This window comes from Emiliania huxleyi (assembly GCF_000372725.1).
Source record: "Emiliania huxleyi CCMP1516 chromosome Unknown EMIHUscaffold_129, whole genome shotgun sequence".
Taxonomy (NCBI): domain Eukaryota; phylum Haptophyta; order Isochrysidales; family Noelaerhabdaceae; genus Emiliania; species Emiliania huxleyi.
In genome coordinates this window covers 194,275-215,085 of record NW_005201298.1, presented here as the reverse complement: position 1 = coordinate 215,085, position 20,811 = coordinate 194,275, and the positions used below count along the sequence as shown (strand labels likewise).

At 64.8% G+C, this 20,811-nt stretch overlaps 9 protein-coding genes across 9 annotated transcripts; 6 read left to right on the top strand and 3 right to left on the bottom strand.

Moving 5' to 3' along the window:
* Positions 1-575: 575 nt before the first annotated feature.
* EMIHUDRAFT_110035 (hypothetical protein) lies at positions 576-2,175 on the bottom strand (the record flags this gene model as incomplete). Its single annotated transcript, XM_005789391.1, has 2 exons — positions 576-1,742; positions 1,825-2,175. 2 exons carry the CDS (start codon positions 2,173-2,175, stop codon positions 576-578), a joined length of 1,518 nt encoding a protein of 505 aa, XP_005789448.1.
* A 2,165-nt stretch (positions 2,176-4,340) lies between these two features.
* EMIHUDRAFT_225994 (hypothetical protein) lies at positions 4,341-4,725 on the top strand (the record flags this gene model as incomplete). The annotated part of the gene is made up of 2 exons (XM_005789390.1): positions 4,341-4,400; positions 4,474-4,725. 2 exons carry the CDS (start codon positions 4,341-4,343, stop codon positions 4,723-4,725), a joined length of 312 nt encoding a protein of 103 aa, XP_005789447.1.
* A 579-nt stretch (positions 4,726-5,304) lies between these two features.
* Positions 5,305-5,673, top strand: EMIHUDRAFT_225993 (hypothetical protein; the record flags this gene model as incomplete). Its single annotated transcript, XM_005789389.1, has 1 exon — positions 5,305-5,673. The coding sequence occupies one exon, from the start codon at positions 5,305-5,307 to the stop codon at positions 5,671-5,673; it is 369 nt and encodes a 122-aa protein (XP_005789446.1).
* A 456-nt stretch (positions 5,674-6,129) lies between these two features.
* Positions 6,130-6,435, top strand: EMIHUDRAFT_225992 (hypothetical protein; the record flags this gene model as incomplete). Its single annotated transcript, XM_005789388.1, has 1 exon — positions 6,130-6,435. The coding sequence occupies one exon, from the start codon at positions 6,130-6,132 to the stop codon at positions 6,433-6,435; it is 306 nt and encodes a 101-aa protein (XP_005789445.1).
* Positions 6,436-7,087: 652 nt separating this feature from the next.
* EMIHUDRAFT_225990 (hypothetical protein) lies at positions 7,088-8,017 on the bottom strand (the record flags this gene model as incomplete). Its single annotated transcript, XM_005789387.1, has 1 exon — positions 7,088-8,017. The coding sequence occupies one exon, from the start codon at positions 8,015-8,017 to the stop codon at positions 7,088-7,090; it is 930 nt and encodes a 309-aa protein (XP_005789444.1).
* A 774-nt stretch (positions 8,018-8,791) lies between these two features.
* EMIHUDRAFT_225988 (hypothetical protein) lies at positions 8,792-9,238 on the bottom strand (the record flags this gene model as incomplete). The annotated part of the gene is made up of 2 exons (XM_005789386.1): positions 8,792-9,070; positions 9,182-9,238. The coding sequence occupies 2 exons, from the start codon at positions 9,236-9,238 to the stop codon at positions 8,792-8,794; spliced, it is 336 nt and encodes a 111-aa protein (XP_005789443.1).
* Positions 9,239-9,359: 121 nt separating this feature from the next.
* EMIHUDRAFT_225987 (hypothetical protein) lies at positions 9,360-15,782 on the top strand (the record flags this gene model as incomplete). The annotated part of the gene is made up of 19 exons (XM_005789385.1): positions 9,360-9,376; positions 9,449-9,482; positions 9,563-9,585; positions 9,656-10,043; positions 10,439-10,654; positions 11,142-11,239; positions 11,646-11,813; positions 11,895-11,993; positions 12,221-12,539; positions 12,589-12,676; positions 12,919-12,974; positions 13,396-13,569; positions 13,609-13,637; positions 13,708-13,858; positions 13,950-14,794; positions 14,978-15,010; positions 15,266-15,298; positions 15,410-15,442; positions 15,626-15,782. 19 exons carry the CDS (start codon positions 9,360-9,362, stop codon positions 15,780-15,782), a joined length of 2,961 nt encoding a protein of 986 aa, XP_005789442.1.
* A 240-nt stretch (positions 15,783-16,022) lies between these two features.
* Positions 16,023-16,370, top strand: EMIHUDRAFT_225986 (hypothetical protein; the record flags this gene model as incomplete). The annotated part of the gene is made up of 2 exons (XM_005789384.1): positions 16,023-16,225; positions 16,298-16,370. The coding sequence occupies 2 exons, from the start codon at positions 16,023-16,025 to the stop codon at positions 16,368-16,370; spliced, it is 276 nt and encodes a 91-aa protein (XP_005789441.1).
* Positions 16,371-16,898: 528 nt separating this feature from the next.
* EMIHUDRAFT_225985 (hypothetical protein) lies at positions 16,899-17,984 on the top strand (the record flags this gene model as incomplete). Its single annotated transcript, XM_005789383.1, has 5 exons — positions 16,899-16,937; positions 17,006-17,089; positions 17,167-17,217; positions 17,391-17,603; positions 17,901-17,984. 5 exons carry the CDS (start codon positions 16,899-16,901, stop codon positions 17,982-17,984), a joined length of 471 nt encoding a protein of 156 aa, XP_005789440.1.
* Positions 17,985-20,811: the final 2,827 nt, after the last annotated feature.

Below are 20,811 nucleotides of genomic sequence, written 5' to 3'. Positions count from 1 at the left end.
GGGCAATTTGTGACCCGTCTACGGCCGTTGGCTGCCCCGCTGCGCGTTCGTTCGCAGTAATCTGGCTTAGTTCAGAGAGGTCGGGGCGTCTCTATGCTTGTCACAGCGCGGCGCTGGCCTGCGCATGGCGGGCATGTATTAGTCGAATCAATCACAATCAATCATTCATCCGCCCGACATATTGCACCGGATTTTGATGTTAGTGGCAAAAGTGCGGAACCGAAAATGCGTTTAATTTCGCGCACCTGCTGTCCGCCGCCTGCGGCGGCGCTGCGCGCCACGCAAGGCGCCTGCGGCGCCATGTAGCGCGCTGCGCGCGCTTTTTTTGTTGTGGGGCAGCACGGAAAAATTGCCACTTTTCCTTTGGTATGGTACGTATGGTAATCGAATCCTGCTGACAGACCCAGCCTCCCGCCGACGGGACCATACCCCCCCCCCCCCCCCTTCCCTCGCCCCACCGCCGGCCGCCTTCTGCTAGGCTCCAGGAGGTTGCGCAGACACCAACACTTAGGACACGCACACTAGATACGCGCGGATGGCCGCCGTCTTCCACGCCAGCACCGGCCGGTGCTCGTCTAGAGCGCGGCGGCGAAGTTAGCAATCGCCTGGCGAGCGGCGGGCGCGGCACCCGCGCCGGTCGCCGCACCCGCACCAGCAGGCGCCGCGCTGGCCGTCCCCGTGCCAGCGCGGGGCTGCAGCAGCTTGGCGGCGTCGGCACGGCCGTACTCTGAGCGAGCGTAGGCGGTGGCCGCCTCTTCGGCGGTGTCGAAGGAGCCGAGGAAGACACTCTTGCCGCCAGGTCGCACCTTCGCCTCGAACTGCTTACTGCCGCGGTGGAAGATCACGTTCTTGTAGCCCGTCGTGCTGTCCTTGCGGACGGCTGGGATCAGCACAACGCCCTCTGACGACGCGGTCCGCGGCGGGGCCATCATGCGGGCGGCTCCGGTGGCCGCCGCGCCGGCCGCCCCGCGGGCCACCGCACCGGCGAGGTCCTCAATGGGCATCGCCGTGCCGGCGGGTGCCCCTCCGGTGGGTGCCGCGCCCGCTCCGGTGGTCGCCTCGCCGGTGGTCGCCTCGAGCGAGCCAGCTCGGCGCAAGTACATCCTCTGGCTCGCCGGCGCAACCATGTCCCTGCCCGCCTCCCTGCGGGCGTAGAAGAGCGCCGCCTCCTCGGGGGTGGTGAAGTAGCCGAGGGAGAGCATCTTGCCGCCAACAAACACCGACAGCCTGTACTTCTTGCTGCCTCGCTCCTTCGGGCGGTAGCAGACGCCTTTGTAGCCGGTGTTGCCGCAGCCCGTGGCCAGCGTAAGCCCCTCCCTGTCTGCCTGCCGAACTGCCTCGGCGCCTGCAGCGGTGATGGTGCGCACGGCGGCCTGCGCGGCCGGCGCGGCCGGCGGCGCGCCACCGCCGCCCGCCTCGTCGGCGGAGGGGCCGCCGAGGCGCGCCCGCTCGCTCGCGCCGACACGCGGCGCCTCCTCCTCCTCCTCCCCCCCCCTCCCCTCCCTCTGCTCCCCATCGCATCGCCGCCGCTTTGCTCGGCGGAAGCCCTCCGCCGCTGCCTCGAGCAGGGCCCCCCCAACCCACGCGCTTGCCGTCCCGAGGAACGTGATCCATGACGCACTGCCCGCAGAGGGCGCCGCCGCACCGCCTGCCGGCGGCGAGGCAGCCTCCGCAGGCAGCGGCGCGAGCTCGACCGGCGTCGCTGGCGCGGCCGTCGCCGCCGCCGCCTCCACAGCCGGCACCTGGCGGGCGAAGGGCGAAGAGCGTGAGAGAGAGACAGCCGCGCGCGACTCAGAATCTGCGGTGTGGTTTGGGCACCCGCACCGGCACCGGCGGTGCCTGCTGGCCGCCGGGGCCTGCAGCGAGCGGCGGCGCGGGCGCCGGAAGCAGCACCAGCTGCGGCTGCAGGCACTCGCGCGTGCAGCACTGGCACGGCGAAGCTGGCGTCGTCGCCATGTCGACCGGCCGCAGCGGCCGCTCTCCTCGCGGCGCGCCGGTCCAGTCGAGCGCGTCGTGCCGTAGGCGGCCAAGCTTGCGCTTCGTGTCGGCCTGGCGGGCCGCCTTCTCAAAGCACGTCAGGCAGACGGCGGTCCCGTATGCGACGTCGCAGCGCGGGCAGGCGTGCGTCGCCCCGCCAAGGCACATCCAGCACTGAAGTCCGTTGTGAGACGCCATGGTTTGGCGGGAAGGTCTTTTCTTTTTTCGAATACGGGGTTACGCCCACTCAGGATGTGTGGCAGCCCGCTGGCTGTGTGTCTTGTGAGCTTGTTTGTGTCTGTGTGTCGCTCGTGCGTGTCGTCATCATCTGTCTACTCTCCTGTACGAATGGTTGGGCAAGTAGTGAGGGACACGATCCCGGCGTGACGGGGCCGGTGTGCGGGGAGCGAACCTTAACGACCGCCCAGAAGCTTTCTGAGCGAACCAATTGGGCCAGGATCATCAGCATATGTCCCCTCGACAGCATCGTGGGCGTTTGAGCGGTATTTGAGGAGCACCGCTACTGTCTCTGAAGTTCGGCCGGGTGGTCTGCAGACCCCCCCCCCCCCCCGGAGCAGCAGAGGCTCCGTGGGGTCCGCAAAGTCGACGCTGGGAGTCGCACTCGTCAAACTGTCGCAGCACCACGCAGTCCGCACGTACCGCCCATATCCACACCACCGCTGAGAAGGCGCAGATCGACCGCCGGGCCGCGTAGTCGTCGTTAAGGAGCGGTTTTTGGAGCCGTACGAAGGGGTCCAAAACGGGCGAACATGCGGTTTTTCGACGGCCACACGCGATGTGGTATCTTCTTTTTGCTAAAAACGGGCCGCCTAGTGCAGCACCACTAGTACAACACGCCATCAGACTTAGAGCTCCACAGTAGATGTTTTTGACGAGCGCCGACGGCGTCACGGTCGCCGGAATTGACGCACTGCACACACACTGTGACCGTGTCGTTGGTGTGACAGTGAGCGACACAATCGTCGGCGCCGCGCTATCGCGGCGCCCCGGGCCGCAGTCTACACGCCTCAGGCGCACCCCTGAAGGCGCCATGAGCGCGCAGGCACATAGCAGCGCCGCGCCAAAAGGTCATTCCCTCACCGGTCCGCTCTTCACCTGCACAGGGCAAAAACGTGTAGCGTAACAGACGAGTTGTGATGATCAGTGCTGGCAGAGGCCTCATCGCCGCGAATGTTGCCACTCGCAGCGGGATCTAACGTCGCGTTCGAGGTGTGCATTGGCGGAGGGGTCGCATGGCTGAGAGAGGCAGAGGCAGCAGGCGGGTAAGGCATGTTGAGTATCGCCGTCGGTGGAACGCCGTTGGATAGAATTGTCTGTTGGCACTCTGAAGCCACTGATGCCCGGGGTGAATAGGCAGACCTTGGTAGATGGCAAGCTCCTTTCCAGAAGAACATGTCCCATTACACAAGGGCACTGCCTCAGCCCCATTACACAAGGGCTCAAGGACGTTTTGCCAAGGGGTAGGCCCAACTGTTGCATTCCATGGTGAAACACATTTTGGAGGCAAAGGAAACCGTGCACGTTGCACTGACCCAGCAGAGTTGGCGGCGAAAGATGTGTCGCAGGCCCACTAGGGGGCTGGGTTGTCGCAGAAGGTCCGTGCCCCATGATGGTTAAAGCCGTCGAGCCGAGTCGACTCTTGGGGCGTGAGTGCACATGTACATGTACATGTAGCGGGCTGCGGAGTGGCGGAAAATCAAAGTGGCCGTCGTGGGTGAATGGCGCCTCAGGGGCAGGCGCCGGACGCGGCGGTGGCTCGGACGCGGCGGTGGCTGGCGCGGCGGGCGCACCCGCCTCCGCAGGCAGCGGCGCCGCTGGCCCCTCCGCTGCCTCCGCTCCGTCAGCATTCAGCAGCGGCGACTCAAACACTATGATGTAACTTATTCCGGGGCCGGTGTGCGGGGAGCGAACCTTAACGACCGCCCAGAAGCTTTAACCTGGTTTGTGGAGCTCCCGCAACTGTCCTGACAGTCCTGACAGAGTCCTGACAGAGTCCTGACATAGTCCTGACAGAGTCCTGACAGAGTCCTGACAGAGTCCTGGCGGGGTCCTGACGGCGCACGGTCTTCACAGTGCTCACAAGTGCCTCCGAAGAGACTTCCACCTTCCTTCACTGCAACCCTCCTTCCCCTCCCCCCCAGCAGTGAATGATAGACGCCCAGCCCCCCTTTCGACCGTGCGCGCCCTCTGCGGAATCGTCCTGATGGGGCAGTCCTGACGCAAACTTGAGAGTCCTGACAAGCAAACTTGAGAGTCCTGACAGAAACTTGAGAGTCCTGACAGAACTTAGAGTCCTGACAGACAAAAGAAATCACGCTGGGTCTCGCGCCACTCGGCCGACCATGAAAGCGCACAAGCAAGAGAGGCGCGGCCATGGTGCAGGCAACGTTACAGCCGGCAACGTGCATAGGCAGCAAAGCTCGGCCACGACGTCCATGGCCCGCGCGCCCCCGATTTGCCACCGGCAACCTGCAGGCCAGCGCCGAGCAGCGGACGGCGGCTGACCGACTGCTGACCGAGGCAGCGCCCACGGCAGCGCCCACGGCAGCGCCCACAGCAGCACCCACGGCAGCACCCACGGCAGCGCACACGGCTTGGCTGGCCATGTCAGCCGCGCAGGGACCCTCCCGCGGGTCCAACCCGAAGCGCTCGACCGCTCGACAGCGCAAGTCGGCTGACGGAGCGAGCCGCATAGCCCTCCAGTGCTCACCGCAGGATCAGGCCTGACCGGCCCACGCTCACGGCCTGGCCTGCCTGTGGACCAGCAAACTCGTTGGCTGTACGCGAGGAAAGAGCTGCGTGGCTGGGTCGATACCGTCCCCGTGCGCCCTTTCCCTCAGTGGAGGGCCGTCCCTGCCCTCGGGAGTAACTCGACTGTACACCCCTCCCTACTCTCTAGCTAAGGGCTCTATTCACAGCGGGGACAGTGGTTGTCCTGGCGGAGTCCTGACGGAGTCCTGACAGAGTCCTGACGGAGTCCTGACAGAGTCCTGACAGAGTCCTCGGATGGAGCGACGTCGAGCGCCTTTGTGCGCCCTTCATATCGATAGAATATCTGGAAGCTCGCGAGGCAGCGCAGCTGCTCCAACGAACCAGCACTGACCGGCGTGCCACAGTGCCTTGTCAGGCGACCCATCCTGGCGCGGTGCGGCAGGGCCGGTCCCGTGCCCGTCGTAGAGAGAAACAAAAAAAGAAAAAATCTCTTGCCATCTGAAATTTCGAAAGAAAATTCTTTTTGCCTCGCTTTGACTCTCGCCGCGCCCAACCAACCTCGCTACCCTAACACCACGCACTCCACCTGCGGGCATGAGTCCCGGCCAGTCCGCGACCTTCCCGTCCACATCGGGCGAGCAGATGTTCACCACGGTGGTCCCAGTTGGCGTACAGCCGGGCCAGACGTTCGTTGTTGCGAGCGCGTCGCGCCGCACTGCGCCGATGCAGCATGCTAGCTTGGTCGGGCGGCTGGTCTCCGTGCCGGAGACAGAGTGGGTGAGCGTCGAAGCGGGTGGCGACCCATCCTTCTGCTACGCTGGCGCGGTGGCGGAGCAGCAAACGGGCCACGTTCTAATCCAGTTTGCGTACACGGGAGAGAAGGAGTGGTTCCCAAACGCCAAAGCCGTGGCGTGGCTTCAGCCAGATGTCACACCGCTATGTGACTCTTTTGCGAGGTTGTAGTCGTCGGCGAGGGTGTGTGGTCGGAGCGGAGAATATGCATTGGTGTTTCTGTAGACGCAGAACACGCACGCGCAGCACTCAACGTCAACCGCCCGCCTCTCACACACGCGTCTCACACAACACCACTCTGGTCTCTGCTCACGCGCCACACGCGTAAAAAAAGACTGCAGCACTCTGCATGCACATGTGCATGCACATACATGGACATGTGCATGTGCATGCACGATCGCATGCGAAGGCTGGGTAGTACGGCTCTAGCGTCTAGGCTCTATATAGGCTACTTTAGGCTAGAGGTACTCGACGGACGACGCGCGTCCCACATGGCTGTGTGTCGCTAAAGTATGTATGTAACTAGTGAGACGATTTAGGTTTGGGGCAGAGCGAGTGGGTCGTGGAGGGTCGTGGAGGGTCGTGGAGGTCGTGGAGTGGCGAGTCACGCTCGGGCGGACAGCATCGATGCCGTCGCCGGACGCGGCGGCGAGGCACGCGGGCGCCGGCGTGGCGCGTCGGCAGGCCCACCACGAGCGGATGCGCGACGAGCGCGCTCGGGAGGCGGCCGCGGGCAACGCGGAGCTTCCGCCGGAGGACGACGCGGTCGAGATGGCGAGCGCCGCCCAGCTGCTGGACAGCGTGGCGGAGGCGGGCCCGAACTACACCCAGCTGCGCAGCAAGGAGACGAAGGCGATGCGCCGGAAGCGAAAGCGCGAGGATGCCTACAGAGCAATCATGCGCCGCATCGCACAAGGCACATCGTGCCGGTAGTGCACATGACGGCTGGCGGCGCCGCTGACGATGGTCACACACGCAGCGCCGCGCCGCTGCCACACACCGATCACGGGGCACCGCGGGCACGCGGCGGCCGCCGGCGCCGGTCCGCGGGGCGCAAACGCGCGACCCTCAGTAGGCGCTCGACGAGCCCAGCGGTACACGGCTCGGCTACCATTGGTCTGTCTATCAATCTGGTGAGCTCGTCCTTCAGGTGCTTCTTTAGCTCCTCAGAGAGGAGAGGCTTGCCGTTGCCATCAGCATCAGAAGCGATCAAGCTTCAAGGTCGAGCTGCCGAACTTGATGTTGATGCCTGCCCACCGGCGTTGGGGAGGTGGAGGTCGTCGAGATATGGAAAGGGGCAGGCAGGGAAGGGTGGAGAAAGCGGCGGCAAGGGCTCCATCCGACATGCGCACAATTCTCGAGTTCGGAGCTGGAGAGATGATCGGCGTCCCCAACAGTCCTCGAGGAGGCGGCCTTCGCTTTGACCAGCGCAACAGCCACGGTCTCCATCCGCTGGGAATGCCGACACCGGCAGCATCGTCACCGACCTCTCTCGATGGCTCCTCCCTCTCGGTCCTCAAGACACATCCTCATCTCCTCACGCGGCGAGTGCGAGTACCCCACAAAGGACCCGAGCACGAGGTCCTCAAGACCACATCCTCATCTCCTCACGCGGCGAGTGCGAGTACCCCACAAAGGACCCGAGCACGAGGCGCGGCTGCTGACCCACCACCGGCAGCACCTCGTGCACGCGATTGCTGTTGAAGATGAAGACGTCGCCCGGCGTGACGGTGAGGTTGTACTCGCGCGGGTGCAGCATGGCTGCCGCGCGCGGCCAGTGAGGGAAGGCGATTCCCACGTCGTAGGCCACGCCGCGCTGGTTGCAAGTTGACATGAGGGCCTCCCAGTTGGTGCTAAAGAGCCGCAGCTCTCCCCCGGATCTGGGCTGCTGCAGCGACACGAGGGCAGAGAGCTGGTGCCGAAGGCGGCGGAGAGGGCGGAAGTTTGGCGCCACGCCTCGCCTCGGCCGCTTTCCTCCGCACGCACTGCTCCACTCTGCAGCGTGGATGGTGTCTGCGTGCGGCGCGAAGCGGTTGCCCGGGCGGTGCATGCGAAAGACGCCCGGAGCCGGGAGGAAGTCGGCCTCAGCAGCCGCAGACCTCGCGGCAAAGAGCGCACGCAGAGTGCGGTGCAGCGCCTCCACCGGGGCGTACAGGCCTGCTCTCTTCGCCGCGAGATCAAAGGCGGCAGTGGCGTTGGCGTGATGCCTCTGAAGGTCGGTCGTTTTGGTGCAAGTGGAGTGGACTTCGGCCCGCAGCAAATCTAGAGGGTGCGGGTAGCGGCCCAAATAGGCACCCAAATCGACGCCCAACGTCTTATAGGAGGCTGTCCTCCTCTGCCACGGCTGCCCTTGCAGCCGCGACAAGACTGTCGTCAGCGCAGGTGCTGCTAGCGCACGGCGCACGACGAGAGCAGGCACCGCACCACTCTCCAGGAGAGCGAGCGGGTCAGCGTGCGCCGAGATGATCTCCTCCACCGACCCGCCTGTTATTGGCAGCCACAAGTTCCGCGCCATCGCTCTCTAAACAAAGAGTGAATTTGACATTGGACGTCGGAGTCTCGGAGTTTCGACACTACGCGCTGCCAAGCATCGGCGTAGGGCGTCCTCGAGCGCCACTGCGCGCACCCTCTCATCTCCTGGTATCATACTGCAGGCAATGGCAAAGAAGACGACGAAGCGTACTGCCGCCGACACAGCCGACGCCGACACAGCCATCGCGCCGCCTGCGGATAGTGGAAAGGGCAACGCGGATGTCCGAGTGGAGAGCTGGATGCCTACTATCCTCATCGTTGTTTCCGTGATGGTTCTGAAGTACATGCAGCGGAGCGGACGCGGAGCGGAACTCTACGAAGCCTGCCAGCACTACTTCTTCCCCGCGAGTCCAGATCCGGCCATGTAGTTGCGTGCTGTCGACGAGGGACCAGCGATGTGGGACGGAGCCAGCGAAGATTGCACCGGCGCACTACGAAATGAGCGGGGCGCGAGCGCGCTCGTGCGACTGCGGCGGCCCCGTCGAGAGAGCACGCATGTACACACCTCTCCCGCGCGCGAGACGCGAGCGAGTCGCCTCCGAGTCGCACAACGCAGTCGTCGTCACACGTCAGCGCGGAGGAGAGAGCCACACAGGCAAGTGGCGCGATCTTACCGTGGTCTCATTTCGACACTGTGTCAATGTCGCATCCTTTTTGACGTACGTGCGGCAAAACGGGCACACGTACACGCGCGCGCGGATCGCACGACTCCCTATGACAGTAGACTAGAGCGCAAACGGTGTGCACACCGCCGGCCTCACTTGCGCTTTTCGCGCCCGCTGTTCTGCTTGCGGGCGGGCTTCGGCTTCTCGCGGCCCGACCCGCCCTTGCCGCGCCCGCCCTTCTTGCTCTCCTTCGCCTCCTCGGCGAGCAGCGCCGCCGCCGCGGCCTCAGCGCGCTCCTCGAGCGAATCGAGCTTTCCGCGCGTCGTCTGCTTCTCGCCGCCGCTGGGCAGCTTGATCGTGTAGAAGGCCCCGTCCACGTCCGCGTGGACCTGCATGATCTCCACCAGCACCGGGTCGCTGGACCGGTCCGCCTCGTACCAGCACTTTGCGCCCTTGAGCAGCGGCGGCCGCGCCTCGGCGGCCCGCCCGCGGCGCGCCCTCGCTGACGGTGCCGGCGGCGGCGAAGCTGCAGACGCCTCCACCGCGGCGACCTTCTCCTCCACCGCCTGCAGCTTCGCCTCGGCTTGCTTGCTTCTCATCGACTGCAGCTTGGCCTCAAACTGCTGCTCCTGCCGACGCCGCACGTACAAGAGTGCCGGCAGCGCCGCCGCCGCGAGGAGGAGAAGCACCACCGTGACCTCGCCCTCGCCAACCATCTGCATGCTCCGCGTTGACAGGTGCAGAATGTTTTTCTTTTTATATTGACGGAAAACAGCACCCTGTACGCTAGGCTGTCTGGCGCTCTGCAGGAGAGCCTTGTGGGAGTTCCATGGAGACAGTCAGGTGAACCCGAGGATGTTCGCCAGTAACCATGATTCTTTTTCGCACGACACTGACAGCTAAGTGCCTCGCCGCCCTCGCAGGAGTCGCTTAGGCGGCTCCCGTGGTGTGCCAGGGCAACATTCTTTTCCGCACGCCGTGTACAGCGCCACTCCTCAGCGCTCCACGTCCCGCAGCCCGACCGCAGTGATGGACGAGTATGCGGCCTCTGTGGCTACGCTCGTGGGCATGCTCGGGATTGACGCCGGCCAGGCCGGGACGCTGCTCCAGAATGCGGGTGGCAACATTGAGGCGGCCGCCTCCGAGTACTTTTACATGATGGAGGAGGGCGGCGGGACGGACGGCGAGACGGACGGCGCGTCGACCGACATGGACGAGGACGAAGACATGGCGATGGCGATGGCGCCCCCTCCGACGATGGCGCGGCCGACCGCCAAGCGCCCGAAACTCGAGGCGCGTCCCGCGCCGCGGCTCGGCCTCGACGCCGCGGGGCTCGCCGCCCTCCAGGCCGGCTTTGCTCTGTCGGCCGCGCCGGCAGACGGCGCCGACGCGCTGCACCGGGCGGTGAGCGCGAGGGGTAGTGGGGGGGGGGGGGCAGTGAGCGGGAGGAGGGTGCGGCCCGGCCGGGTGGCACGTCCGCGACGCACACGTCCGCGGCCTTCCTTCGCCCCTCAGGTGCCGTATCTCCGTCCTATCTCCCCCCATCTCCCCCTGCCTCAGGTGCGGGACCGAACCCAGTCGTACGCGCACGGGGACGAGCGCGGCCTGCGCTACCTGCAGCACTGCTGGGAGCGTCAGCAGCCGCAGCTGCAGCAGGCGAATATAATATAATATAATATAATATAATATAATATAATATAATACACTGCTGGGAGCGTCAGCAGCCGCAGCTGCAGCAGGCGAGCGCGGCGGCGGCGGCGGCGTTCGGGTGCGAGGTCGCGCTGCACCACGCGAGGCAGGCCCTCCTCTCGGGGGCCGCTGAGGAGGACGGGCTCTCCCTCTACGGCGACTCTGGAGAGAGCGACCTCGTCGGCTTGCTCAAGGCTTCGGCGGCGGCGGCGCCGTTTGTGACCGCCGTCGCCACGTCGCTCTCGCTGGCGGAGCAGGAGAGCGTATACGGCCCGGCACTCGAGTCGTTGCTGCGCCGGCTCGACCCGTACTCGGGCGGCGCTGTGGTCGACGTCTCTTTCTCCCCTTCCTCCTCCTCCTCCTCGGGCGGCGGCGGCGGCGGGTGGCGGGCGGTGCTGGCAGAGGCGGAGCTGCTTCTCGGCCTCGGCGCGGCGGCGGGTGGCGGGCCGCTCAAGCCGCTTCCGCACGGCGTTGCCGCCCGCGCGGTGCTCGTGCGGCGGCTTGACGAGGAGAGCGGACAGACTCACACAGCACACACACACACACAGCACGCGGCACACACAATTCACACACACACACACGCACTCACGCACACACACACACACACACACACACACACACACACACACACACACACACACACACACACACACACACACACACACACACCGCTCACCCACGCGCACCGGGCCTTGCACTTCGAATGCCGTGCCGGCTCCTGTCGTCAGACGTGGAGTCGCGAGGGAGCAGCCTGGCCCTTGCCCCACCACCTCGTGTGTGTGTGTGGAGACGGGAGCCTGACCTGGCCTCTAGGAGAGCGGCAGGCTCCGCTCTGGCGAGTGGACTGGCCGGGAGGCAGAGGGGCTCGGAGTGCTGCGCCTGCTCAGCCCCTCGCCGGCTGGGCTGACGGGGTGCGCGGGGTTGGCGCCTGCCCGGCCCCGGGGTCAGGCTGGTGATGGCTGACTGGTTCTGAACTGATTGAGTAAGGTGCGCGGGATGGCAGCGCCGGAGAAACGAATTCGCCACTCAGCGTACTAACGGTGGACGGATTCCTTGGTCAAGGTACGGGATGGCGGCGCCTGCCCCTGGCGGGGGAGGGTGGCATCACGAGGAGCGCGCCGTGCCCGAGGGCGGGCGGGGTGAATTAGTTGATCAGTGCTCAGCGAATCAGTGAATTCGTTTAATTAGGACCGCGCCGTGCTCGAGGGCGGGTGGGAGGAGGTGTGGCAGCTGCAGAGCCGGCAGCAGACCACCTCGTGGCGCCTACTCCCCTCTACACAAGGGTCCGTGACTGGTCTGTTAGACATGTCCATGCAGGCAGCGGGTCATCCTCACGGCGGCGCTCTTCAAGGACCCGGCAGCCAAGGCGGCCGCGCTGCGCTGGCTGGGCGCTGTGCTCGCGGCCAACGGCGCGAACGCAGACGGGGGGAAGCAGCAGAGCCCTCAAGAGGCGATGCGGGCGCGGCAGAGCGGCGCGTCGGGCGGGTGAATGGGTCAACTCGTTCATATCCGCTGATGAGTTGATTAGGCGCGGCAGAGCTGCTCGTCGGACGGGGCGCTGCTTAGCGCGGCGGCGGTGCTGCTGCAGCTGTGCGGCCCCTTCCTCACCCCGACGGCTCTCCGCGACGGCAAGGGGCATGACGGCTTCGCGCGGCTCGATTGGAGGTGGCGCGTCTTAATGAACGAGTGAACGGACGAACGAATGAACCAAGTATGAAGAGCTCGATTGGAGATGGCACGACCGAGAGCGGCCCATATCTCCCCATATCTCCCCATATCTCCCCATATCTCCCCATATCTCCCCATATCTCGAGGTGGCACGAGCGAGAGCGGCGGCGCGAGGCGGCGTGGTCGGCGCGCCGCCGCCGGCCGCAAGCCGAGGAGCGCCTCAGGCTCACCGAAGCTGGCGGCGACCCTTCTGGCGGCGGCGGAGCGGGTGCGGGTGGGTCGGGAGGGTTCGAGGAGTCCAACGAGGAGGCGGACGAGCTGGCGCAGGCCGATCAAGCTCTCCCTCTGACGCATCAACTAGTGGATGCGTCAATTCAAGTCCTTCATTCCGCGCAGGCGATCAAGCTCTCCCTCCTCTCGAGCAGCGACGCCGCCGCCGAGCCCGCTCCCCCCCCGAACACCCCACCGCCGGCTGGCGCTGCTGGTGGGTCGGCGGAGGGGGTCGCGGCGGGCGGCGGCGACGCCGAGGCGGAGCTGCACTTTGTGACGGAGTGAATTAGCTGAGTCGTGAATTCGTTCATTCGTTTATTAGGCGGAGCTGCACTTTGTAACGGAGTGCTTCTTCCTCTGCCTGCGCGCGCTGCACGTCGGCGTCCTCCCCGCCATGCGAGGAGCCGGCCGTATTTCTTTTCTTCCAGCTGCACTTCTTTTCTCATAGGCGTCCTCCCCGCCATGCGAGGAGCCGGCCGTATTTCTTTTCTTGCAGCGGTACTTCTTTTCTCATAGGCGTCCTCCCCGCCATGCGAGGAGCCGGCCGTATTTCTTTTCTTCCAGCGGTACTTCTTTTCTCATAGGCGTCCTCCCCGCCATGCGAGGAGCCGGCCGTATTTCTTTTCCTCCAGCGGCTCTTCTTTTCTCATAGGCCGCCTCCCCGCCATGCGCCGCTGCGAGCGGATCCTCCTCGAGCTGCAGCGCAAGGTGCGCGCTCCTCCGCCCCAGGGCTATCTCCCATATCTCCCCCCACATCTCCGCCATATCTCGCAAGGTGCGCGCTCCTCCTCCCCAGGGCTATCTCCCATATCTCCCCCCACATCTCCGCCATATCTCGCAAGGTGCGCGCTCCTCCGCCCGAGGGCTATCTCCCATATCTCCCCCACATCTCCGCCATATCTCGCAAGGTGCGCGCTCCTCCTCCCCAGGGCTATCTCCCATATCTCCCCCCACATCTCCGCCATATCTCGCAAGGTGCGCGCTCCTCCTCCCCAGGGCTATCTCCCATATCTCCCCCCACATCTCCGCCATATCTCGCAAGGTGCGCGCTCCTCCGCCCGAGGGCTATCTCCCATATCTCCCCCACATCTCCGCCATATCTCGCAAGGTGCGCGCCCCCCCTCCCGAGGGCGGTGCGGCGGCCTTCGACGCACACTTGCACGCGATCAAGGAGGCTGGGCAGGGCAAGGCGCAGGCGGCGGTGCTGGCGTACCGGCTGCTGCTCGACGGCCCGCGGCTGCAGCCCCTCCTCCTCCGCTTCTGCGGCCTCGCCGGCGCGGGGCTCGAGCATCTCTGGCGAGAGGTGTGAGCAGCGTCTCTTCACACCCACTGCTGTGAAAAGGCGCGGGGCTCGAGCATCTCTGGCGAGAGGTGTGAGCAGCGTCTCTTCACACCCACTGCTGTGAAAAGGCGCGTGGCTCGAGCATCTCTGCGCCGACAGCGCGGCGGCGGCCGACGCGTGCGCCGCCCTGCCCGCCTCGACGCTGACCGACGTGTTTGCGCTCCTCGTGCTGTTCGCGCGCAAGGACCCCCAGGCTCTCGTTGCTTCGGAGGTTGCGGCGCCCCTCGTCTCGCGCTGCGCGTGCCGCTGGGTCGGCCGGCAGGAAACAAGAAATCGGACGCGCCCACACCGCCCGCCCTTGGCTGTCCCGTCTTGACGCGGCGAGCTCTCCGCAACTCCAGGCCCTCGCCTCCTCGCCCTTCGTCCGCTTCACCGCCGCCGAGCTGCTCGAGACGCTCGTGCAGATGGACGAGCACGCGGCGCGGCTGGCCGGCTCGCGGCTGCGCGGCGTGGCGGGGCCGCTTGTCAGGCTGATCGACGCCGAGGCGGCGTCGGAGGTGCAGCTGCCCCTGCTCTCCCTCTACGTCGAGCTCGGGCTGCACACAAACGCGGCGGCCGTCTCCGACAAGAACGGCGACCGCTTCCGCATCATGAGCGTGCTGCGCGCGCTGTGGCAGCAGCCGCAGCCGTGGAGGGCGCTGCAGGCCGCCGCGGCCGCCTCGCTCGAGCCGGGCGGTGGCGGCGACGGCGGCGCGGCGTTTGGAGAGTTTGCAGAGACGCTGGTCAAGGAGGCGGTCTTTCTGCTGGCGGATGCGCTCGGCCGGCTGGCGGACGTGCACACGAGGCAGGAGGAGATGCCAGCCTCGGTGCGTCGCGGGGACAAGGCGGCGTCGCTGCCGGCCCCGCCGCCGGCCTCTGCCGCCGACAAGGAGAAGGAGGCGGCGTGGGCGGCGCTGAGCGGGAAGGAGAGGCAGGCGCGCGAGGCTCGCCTCGAGCAGTGCCGCCGCACCGCCAAGGGCTTCCTCCAGCTCGCCCACTCGTCGCTGGCGGCCCTCCTCTTCCTCACCGACGAGGCGGGCGTCTGCTCCGCCTTTGCCTCCCACCCGTCCCGCGCCTCCAAGCTCGCGGCGATGCTGGTCGAGTTCCTGCGCAAGCTCTGCGACGTCAAGGCGCGGGAGGGCTTGCGCGTCGACCAGCCCGACAAGCTGGGCTGGCACCCGAAGAAGATGCGCTCCGACACGCGGCCGTATTTCTTTTTCCGGAGCGGCATTTCTTTTTTGCATAGGCACCCGAAGAAGAGGCTCTCCGACACCCGCCCGTATTTCTTTTTCGGGAGCGGCATTTCTTTTTTGCATAGGCACCCGAAGAAGATGCGTTCCGACACCCGCCCGTATTTCTTTTTCCGGAGCGGCATTTCTTTTTTGCATAGGCACCCGAAGAAGATGCTCTCCGACACCCGCACGTATTTCTTTTTCGGGAGCGGCATTTCTTTTTTGCATAGGCACCCGAAGAAGATGCTCTCCGACACGCGCTCGTATTTCTTTTTCCGGAGCGGCATTTCTTTTTTGCATAGGCACCCGAAGAAGATGCTCTCCGACACCCGCACGCATTTCTTTTTCGCGACCGGCATTTCTTTTTTGCATAGGCACCCGAAGAAGAGGCTCTCCGACACCCGCCCGTATTTCTTTTTCCGGAGCGGCATTTCTTTTTTGCATAGGCACCCGAAGAAGAGGCTCTCCGACACCCGCACGTATTTCTTTTTCCGGAGGGGCATTTCTTTTTTGCATAGGCACCCGAAGAAGATGCTCTCCGACACCCGCACGTATTTCTTTTTCCGGAGCGGCATTTCTTTTTTGCATAGGCACCCGAAGAAGATGCTCTCCGACACCCGCACGTATTTCTTTTTCGGGAGCGGCATTTCTTTTTTGCATAGGCACCCGAAGAAGATGCTCTCCGACACCCGGCCGTATTTCTTTTTCGCTAGCGGCATTTCTTTTTTGCATAGGCACCCGAAGAAGATGCTCTCCGACACCCGGGCGTATTTCTTTTTCGCTAGCGGCATTTCTTTTTTGCATAGGCACCCGAAGAAGATGCTCTCCGACACGGCGCAGCTTCTGCTCCACGCCGCCTCGCGCGTGCCCGCCTTCGTGCAGACGCTCGCCGCTTGCGACAACCTCGACGTGCCCCTCCTGCACACGGCGACCAACATCCTCGAGCACGCGTTCAATCGTTGAGTAGCCCACTCGTTGATCAGTCAACTGGTTCTCCAGGCGGCCGACATCCTCGAGCACAAGTGCAAGGACCACTTCCCGCCGCTGGAGGTGCAGGCCCTCCGCCGCCTCCTCCCCCGCCTGCAGCAGGGAGGCGGGGGCGGGGGCGAGGGCGGGCCGGGCGGCGGCCTTTCCTCTTTGGTGAGCGAGCGCGCCGCCGCCGACGCCGCGGCGGCCGAGGAGGAGTACGGCGGCGCCGCCGCGATGCTGCGAACGGTCAACGAGGCGTACGGCGCGGAGCTGGCCGAGCTCTCGTTCGACGAAGTTGGCATGGCGGACGGCGCGGGGCGGTACAACCACTACTACCGCCAGAACATCGCGCAGTCGCCCTTTGAGGCCGCGGCGCGCAGCAAGGTGAAGCGGCTGCTGCAGGAGTGCAAGTCGCTGTCGGGCGAGGGCAACTTGCCGTGCGGCGCGGACACGGCTTGCCTGGAGAGGTCGAGGGGGAGACGGGCCGAGATGAGCCGAGACGCGGCGAGAGTAGGCGCCGAGTCGTGCATCGTCGTGCTCAAGGATGAGAGCCGGATGGACGTGCTGAAGGCGCTTCAATGAAGTTGCATTAAGTAAGTAATGGAGTGTTAATGCATGGAGCTGGGTTGAGGATGGACGTGCTGAAGGCGCTTCAATGAAGTCCATTGATGAATTAACTCATTAAGGGGTTTGAGGATGGACGTCCTCAACGCGTTTCAATAATTTCCATGAGGAAATGGGGGGGGAATCCCCCCCCTTAAAAAGGGGGGTGCTCGATTCAACGAGTTGATTCCCTCCGTTCGACTCAGGTGAACGAGTTCATTCCTTCAAGGGAGTCAAGGGAGGGGCGTGCGCTCTCCAGGTGCTCTTTTCGGGCCCTGGGGAGGTGCTCGACACGACGCACGAGACCCCCTACGCGTTGGGCCTTTTGGAGTTCCAGGTTTCCTTCCACCCCCCCCTTCCCCCCCCCCCCCCCCCCGCGGAAGCCGCCCCGCCCGTCCGGAGTGGCGTGGTCCTCACGCCCCCACCGACATGGGCGAATAGGTCTTCATCCCGGCAGAGTACCCCTCCGTGCCTCCGCTGGTCAACCTGCAGACGACGGGCGGCGGCATGGTGCGCTTCAACCCGAACCTCTACTCGGACGGCAAGGTGTTCATGAGCTAATTAGCTAATTAACGAATTGACTAATGAACCCGAACCACTACTCGGACGGCAAGGTGTGCCTCTCGCTGCTCGGCACGTGGCACGGCGAGGGGTGGACTCCGCCCTCGGCGAGCAGCTCCGGCTCGACGCTGCTGCAAGTGCTCGCCCCGATCCAGTCGATCATCGTGGTGGAGGTGTGAACAGCGCCTCTTCACACCTCTAGCCGTGAGCACAGGTGCTCGTCTCGATCCAGTCGATCATCATGGTGCCGACGCCGCGCGCCTCGGTGGGGGGAGCTGGGGGGAGCTGGGGAGACACGGGGAGATCTGGGGGAGATAGGTGCCGAAGCCGTACTTCAACGAGCCGGGCTACGCCGAGGAGGAGAAGAACTTCCCGCGGGCGAGCAGACCTCCCCCATACCGAGATCGCCCCCATATCTCCCCCCTATCTCCCCCATAGGAGAACACCCCCGCGGGCGAGCAGCGCTCGCGCGAGTACAACGAGGACCTGCGCCTGCAGACGATGCGCTACGCGATGCGGGACATGATCAAGTGCCCGCCCGCCGGCTTCGAGGCGGCGGCCGCGGCGCACTTTCGGCGGGTCAATGAGTCAGTCAACTCGTTAATCAGTCCATTCATTCACCAGGCGGCGGTCGCGGCGCACTTTCGGCGGGTGAGGCCGCTCCTGCTCAAGCAGACTGCGCGCTGGCTGTCCGAGGCGAGGGCTAGAGCAGCCCGCCCACCCATGAGAGCGTCACGAGAGCGTCACGAGAGCGTCTGGCGCACGACTCGAGCGCTCTTGTCGCGGGCGGGGAGGGAGACGGCGGCATCGATCCACGCGCCGCCTCACCGCCCCTCAGGCGAGCGCGTCTGCGAGGCCCCCGATGGAGAAGGCTTGCCGTGGAGCTCCCGCGCTGCCGGCTCGCTAGTTGGTGGTGGGCTGGTGAGCTGGTGAGCTAAGTGATGATAGGCGTACAACGAGCTCCGCGCCGTGCTCGACGCGCTACCCGAGGCGGGCGAGCCGGCCGCCGCCTCCGCTTCCACATCTGAGTGACGCGGCGCGGCGGTTGCGCGCGTCGCGGGCGGGGTGTGTCCGGCGGCGACTGCGCCTGGCGTGCCGCCGCGGCTGTGTGTGTGCTATTCGTGGGGCCATGGCCGGCGCGCGAGGGCGGGTACAGATGGAGGGAGCGGCCGCAGTCGCGCGGGTGCGCGGTCGTCTTGGGTGCGCGGGATGTTCGCAGAGAGGACCACCTCCACAATGGCTGGAGCTTGGAGGGGCGGTACGCGCTGTGACCTCTGTGTTCTCTGGGCTTCTGGGGTTCGCTTGTGCGGTTCTCGTACATGCACAATGCCGCTCTTCTCCCCGCATGCTTGCTCGTTCACCGTTTGCCACGCCACAGCAGGCCACAGCGGTCTAGAGGTAGAGCGGTCAGCGGTGTGGAGAACGACGGACACCAATCGCTGCACTTGTCGCTGCATGTGCATCTGTGACTGCGGTGTAGGCCATGTGCACGAGTGCACCAGTTCTTGGTGGTATCCTGGTATGTGACCTCGTCCAGGTCGGCTGAGCGTGCGAAAGTCTGTTGGCTTGCTCATGACAGTTAAAGACAAAAGTGAGATTTTGTCCGTTGTGTGGCCCCTGTGGTCCGCGATGGTCTTCACGGTTCTTTGTTTTTGGAGCACTCGTGTTTGGAGCACTCTACGGCTTTAGGCGCACTCTGCTGTTGCTCGGTATTTTTCCCGCGATGGCGGCATGAGCTTTCCCGCGTACGACCTGGTCCTCGGCACACCCGCTGGTGTCCGAGATGGGGCCTCCCGCTGGAGGCCATCAGATAGCGGCCCACACGCTTGTGGGTTCGCGCGAAAATTGAATCGAAACGAGGCAAAACGCCCACACCGCAAGCCGCAGAAAACTAGAGCACCCGCACCAGCGAGAGAGGGCACACAGGCCACCAAGCCGCCGCGAGGAGACCAGAGAGGACAGAGGCGCGGGCGCGAGAGAATCAGCAGCGCGTGCGACGCCAGCCACGAACATTACACGAGAGCCGACAGCCATAGGCGCAGTGCGATGCGACACTGCGATGCGATGGGACATGGAGATGAGGGGCAGGGTGACAGCGCAGAAGCAACAGAGAGAATAGGGCATGAGTACCACGGCGACCGGGATGTAGGCGGCGAGGAACGGCGACGGACGGGCGGGGGCGAGGCGGCGGCGGCGCGACAGGAACCAACGAGGATAGAAAAAGAGAGACACGGGCTGCGCCGCGCGGCGAGGAAATCGAGCAGAACGCGACCGACGCGACCCGTGAAACACGAGGAGGCGGAAGACGCCGTGGCAGGAGGCGGCGTGTCGTGGCCGCGCACCGAGATGCGCGGGAGAGAGCTGGAGGGAAGGCGCGCGCGACGAGGAGAGAGACAGAGAGGAGAGAGCGCAAGGAATATGGACCCTCGCGCGCGAGCGGAACACAAGGCGACACGGGAGGGCGGGACCGGGCCAGGGCGTACGGGGATCGACCCATCACTAACACACAGGGACACGCACACTGAACGCGCCGTGGGAGCCGGACACACACAGATGGGGACCAACACCACAACATGAGCCAGACCGACTCGCCCCGCCCGACACACACGGGAGATGCAGTTGAGCGGACGTGGGACCCCACTTATAATTTCGATGAACACTCCCGGATATCAAATTTATTTTTAGGGGGTAGGGCACAAGGCATCTGCAGACGAAAAATATGTATTACTACATGCCATGTTGCACTTCGACCAACGCGCGCGAGACACACAGCGGAACGAGATTGGATATCCCCCGCCGGCTTCGCCGATGACTCAGCTTCTCAACGAATTTCTTTTCGCGAGCGTGTTAGTATTCGGCGGGCGCAATGCCGCGAGGAAGACCTCCTTAGACGACATGCGCCACAGAGCGACAGCCCGACCAGCCGCGCCAGCGCATGCCGACGCAGGATGAACGAGAGGGGTCGGGGCTGCATGCCAATCACACAGTCAACCACGAGGAGAAGGGGTCCAACACCCTCCACTTCGACACGAGGGCTGCGTCAGAGGAGAGCGACAACCCGAGACAATGGGAGGACAAGCACGGGAGAGGAGCAGAACGAGAGAGGAGCTACCAACGAGCGAGGCGTTCAAAACGACGGCGATCGCGCGACGGCGTCCGTGAGACGCCAAAAGTTGAGAGTGCAAAGCCTTGCGATACCGCGGCACCGGACCCTCACACGGTCCGTCGAGGGCGTCGACGGGTGCGGCCTCCGACGTCGTCGTCACGCAGTTCCCAAGCTTTAGCAGCATGATGTCGGCTTCATTTTTTGAGGGGAGAAGATTGTCGGGATCCCAATCCGGGTGCTGAATCCAATCAATCACCGCGTGCTCCGTCTCTGATGGAGTAAACCAGCTGTTCCCGTTTCGCTTGTGCAGTCCCGCCACCACTGTTGTTACGGCGGTGGTGCAGTGAGCAGCGGTGACGACCCAGCAGGGCGAGAGGAGGGTCCCGCCGCAGCAGTGATGCTCACCGGGATATCCGACAAAGGGGCGACGCAAGGACACCAAAAATGGAAACTCCCCATGCGAGGCGTCTGATCCTCCGACAACTCCACCTAGAAGACTAGAAGGTGGCGGCGGCGATTGCGCGACTGTCATGCCAGCAAGCAGAAAACACCCCCAGCTTCTTGAACTCCCGGCAGTCCTACTGACGTAAACATGAGGTCGTGTGGTGGGCTGTGAGGTCGCGCTTGGTGGGCTGTGGGCGGCGGGCGGGCGCGGCAGCAGCGAGCATTGAGGTATAATGGACAGCGCAGTGCTCATAAGCGTGGAGCGGGGTCGCGCGCAGCATGCTGCGACGCGTTGAGGTGGTTGGTGCG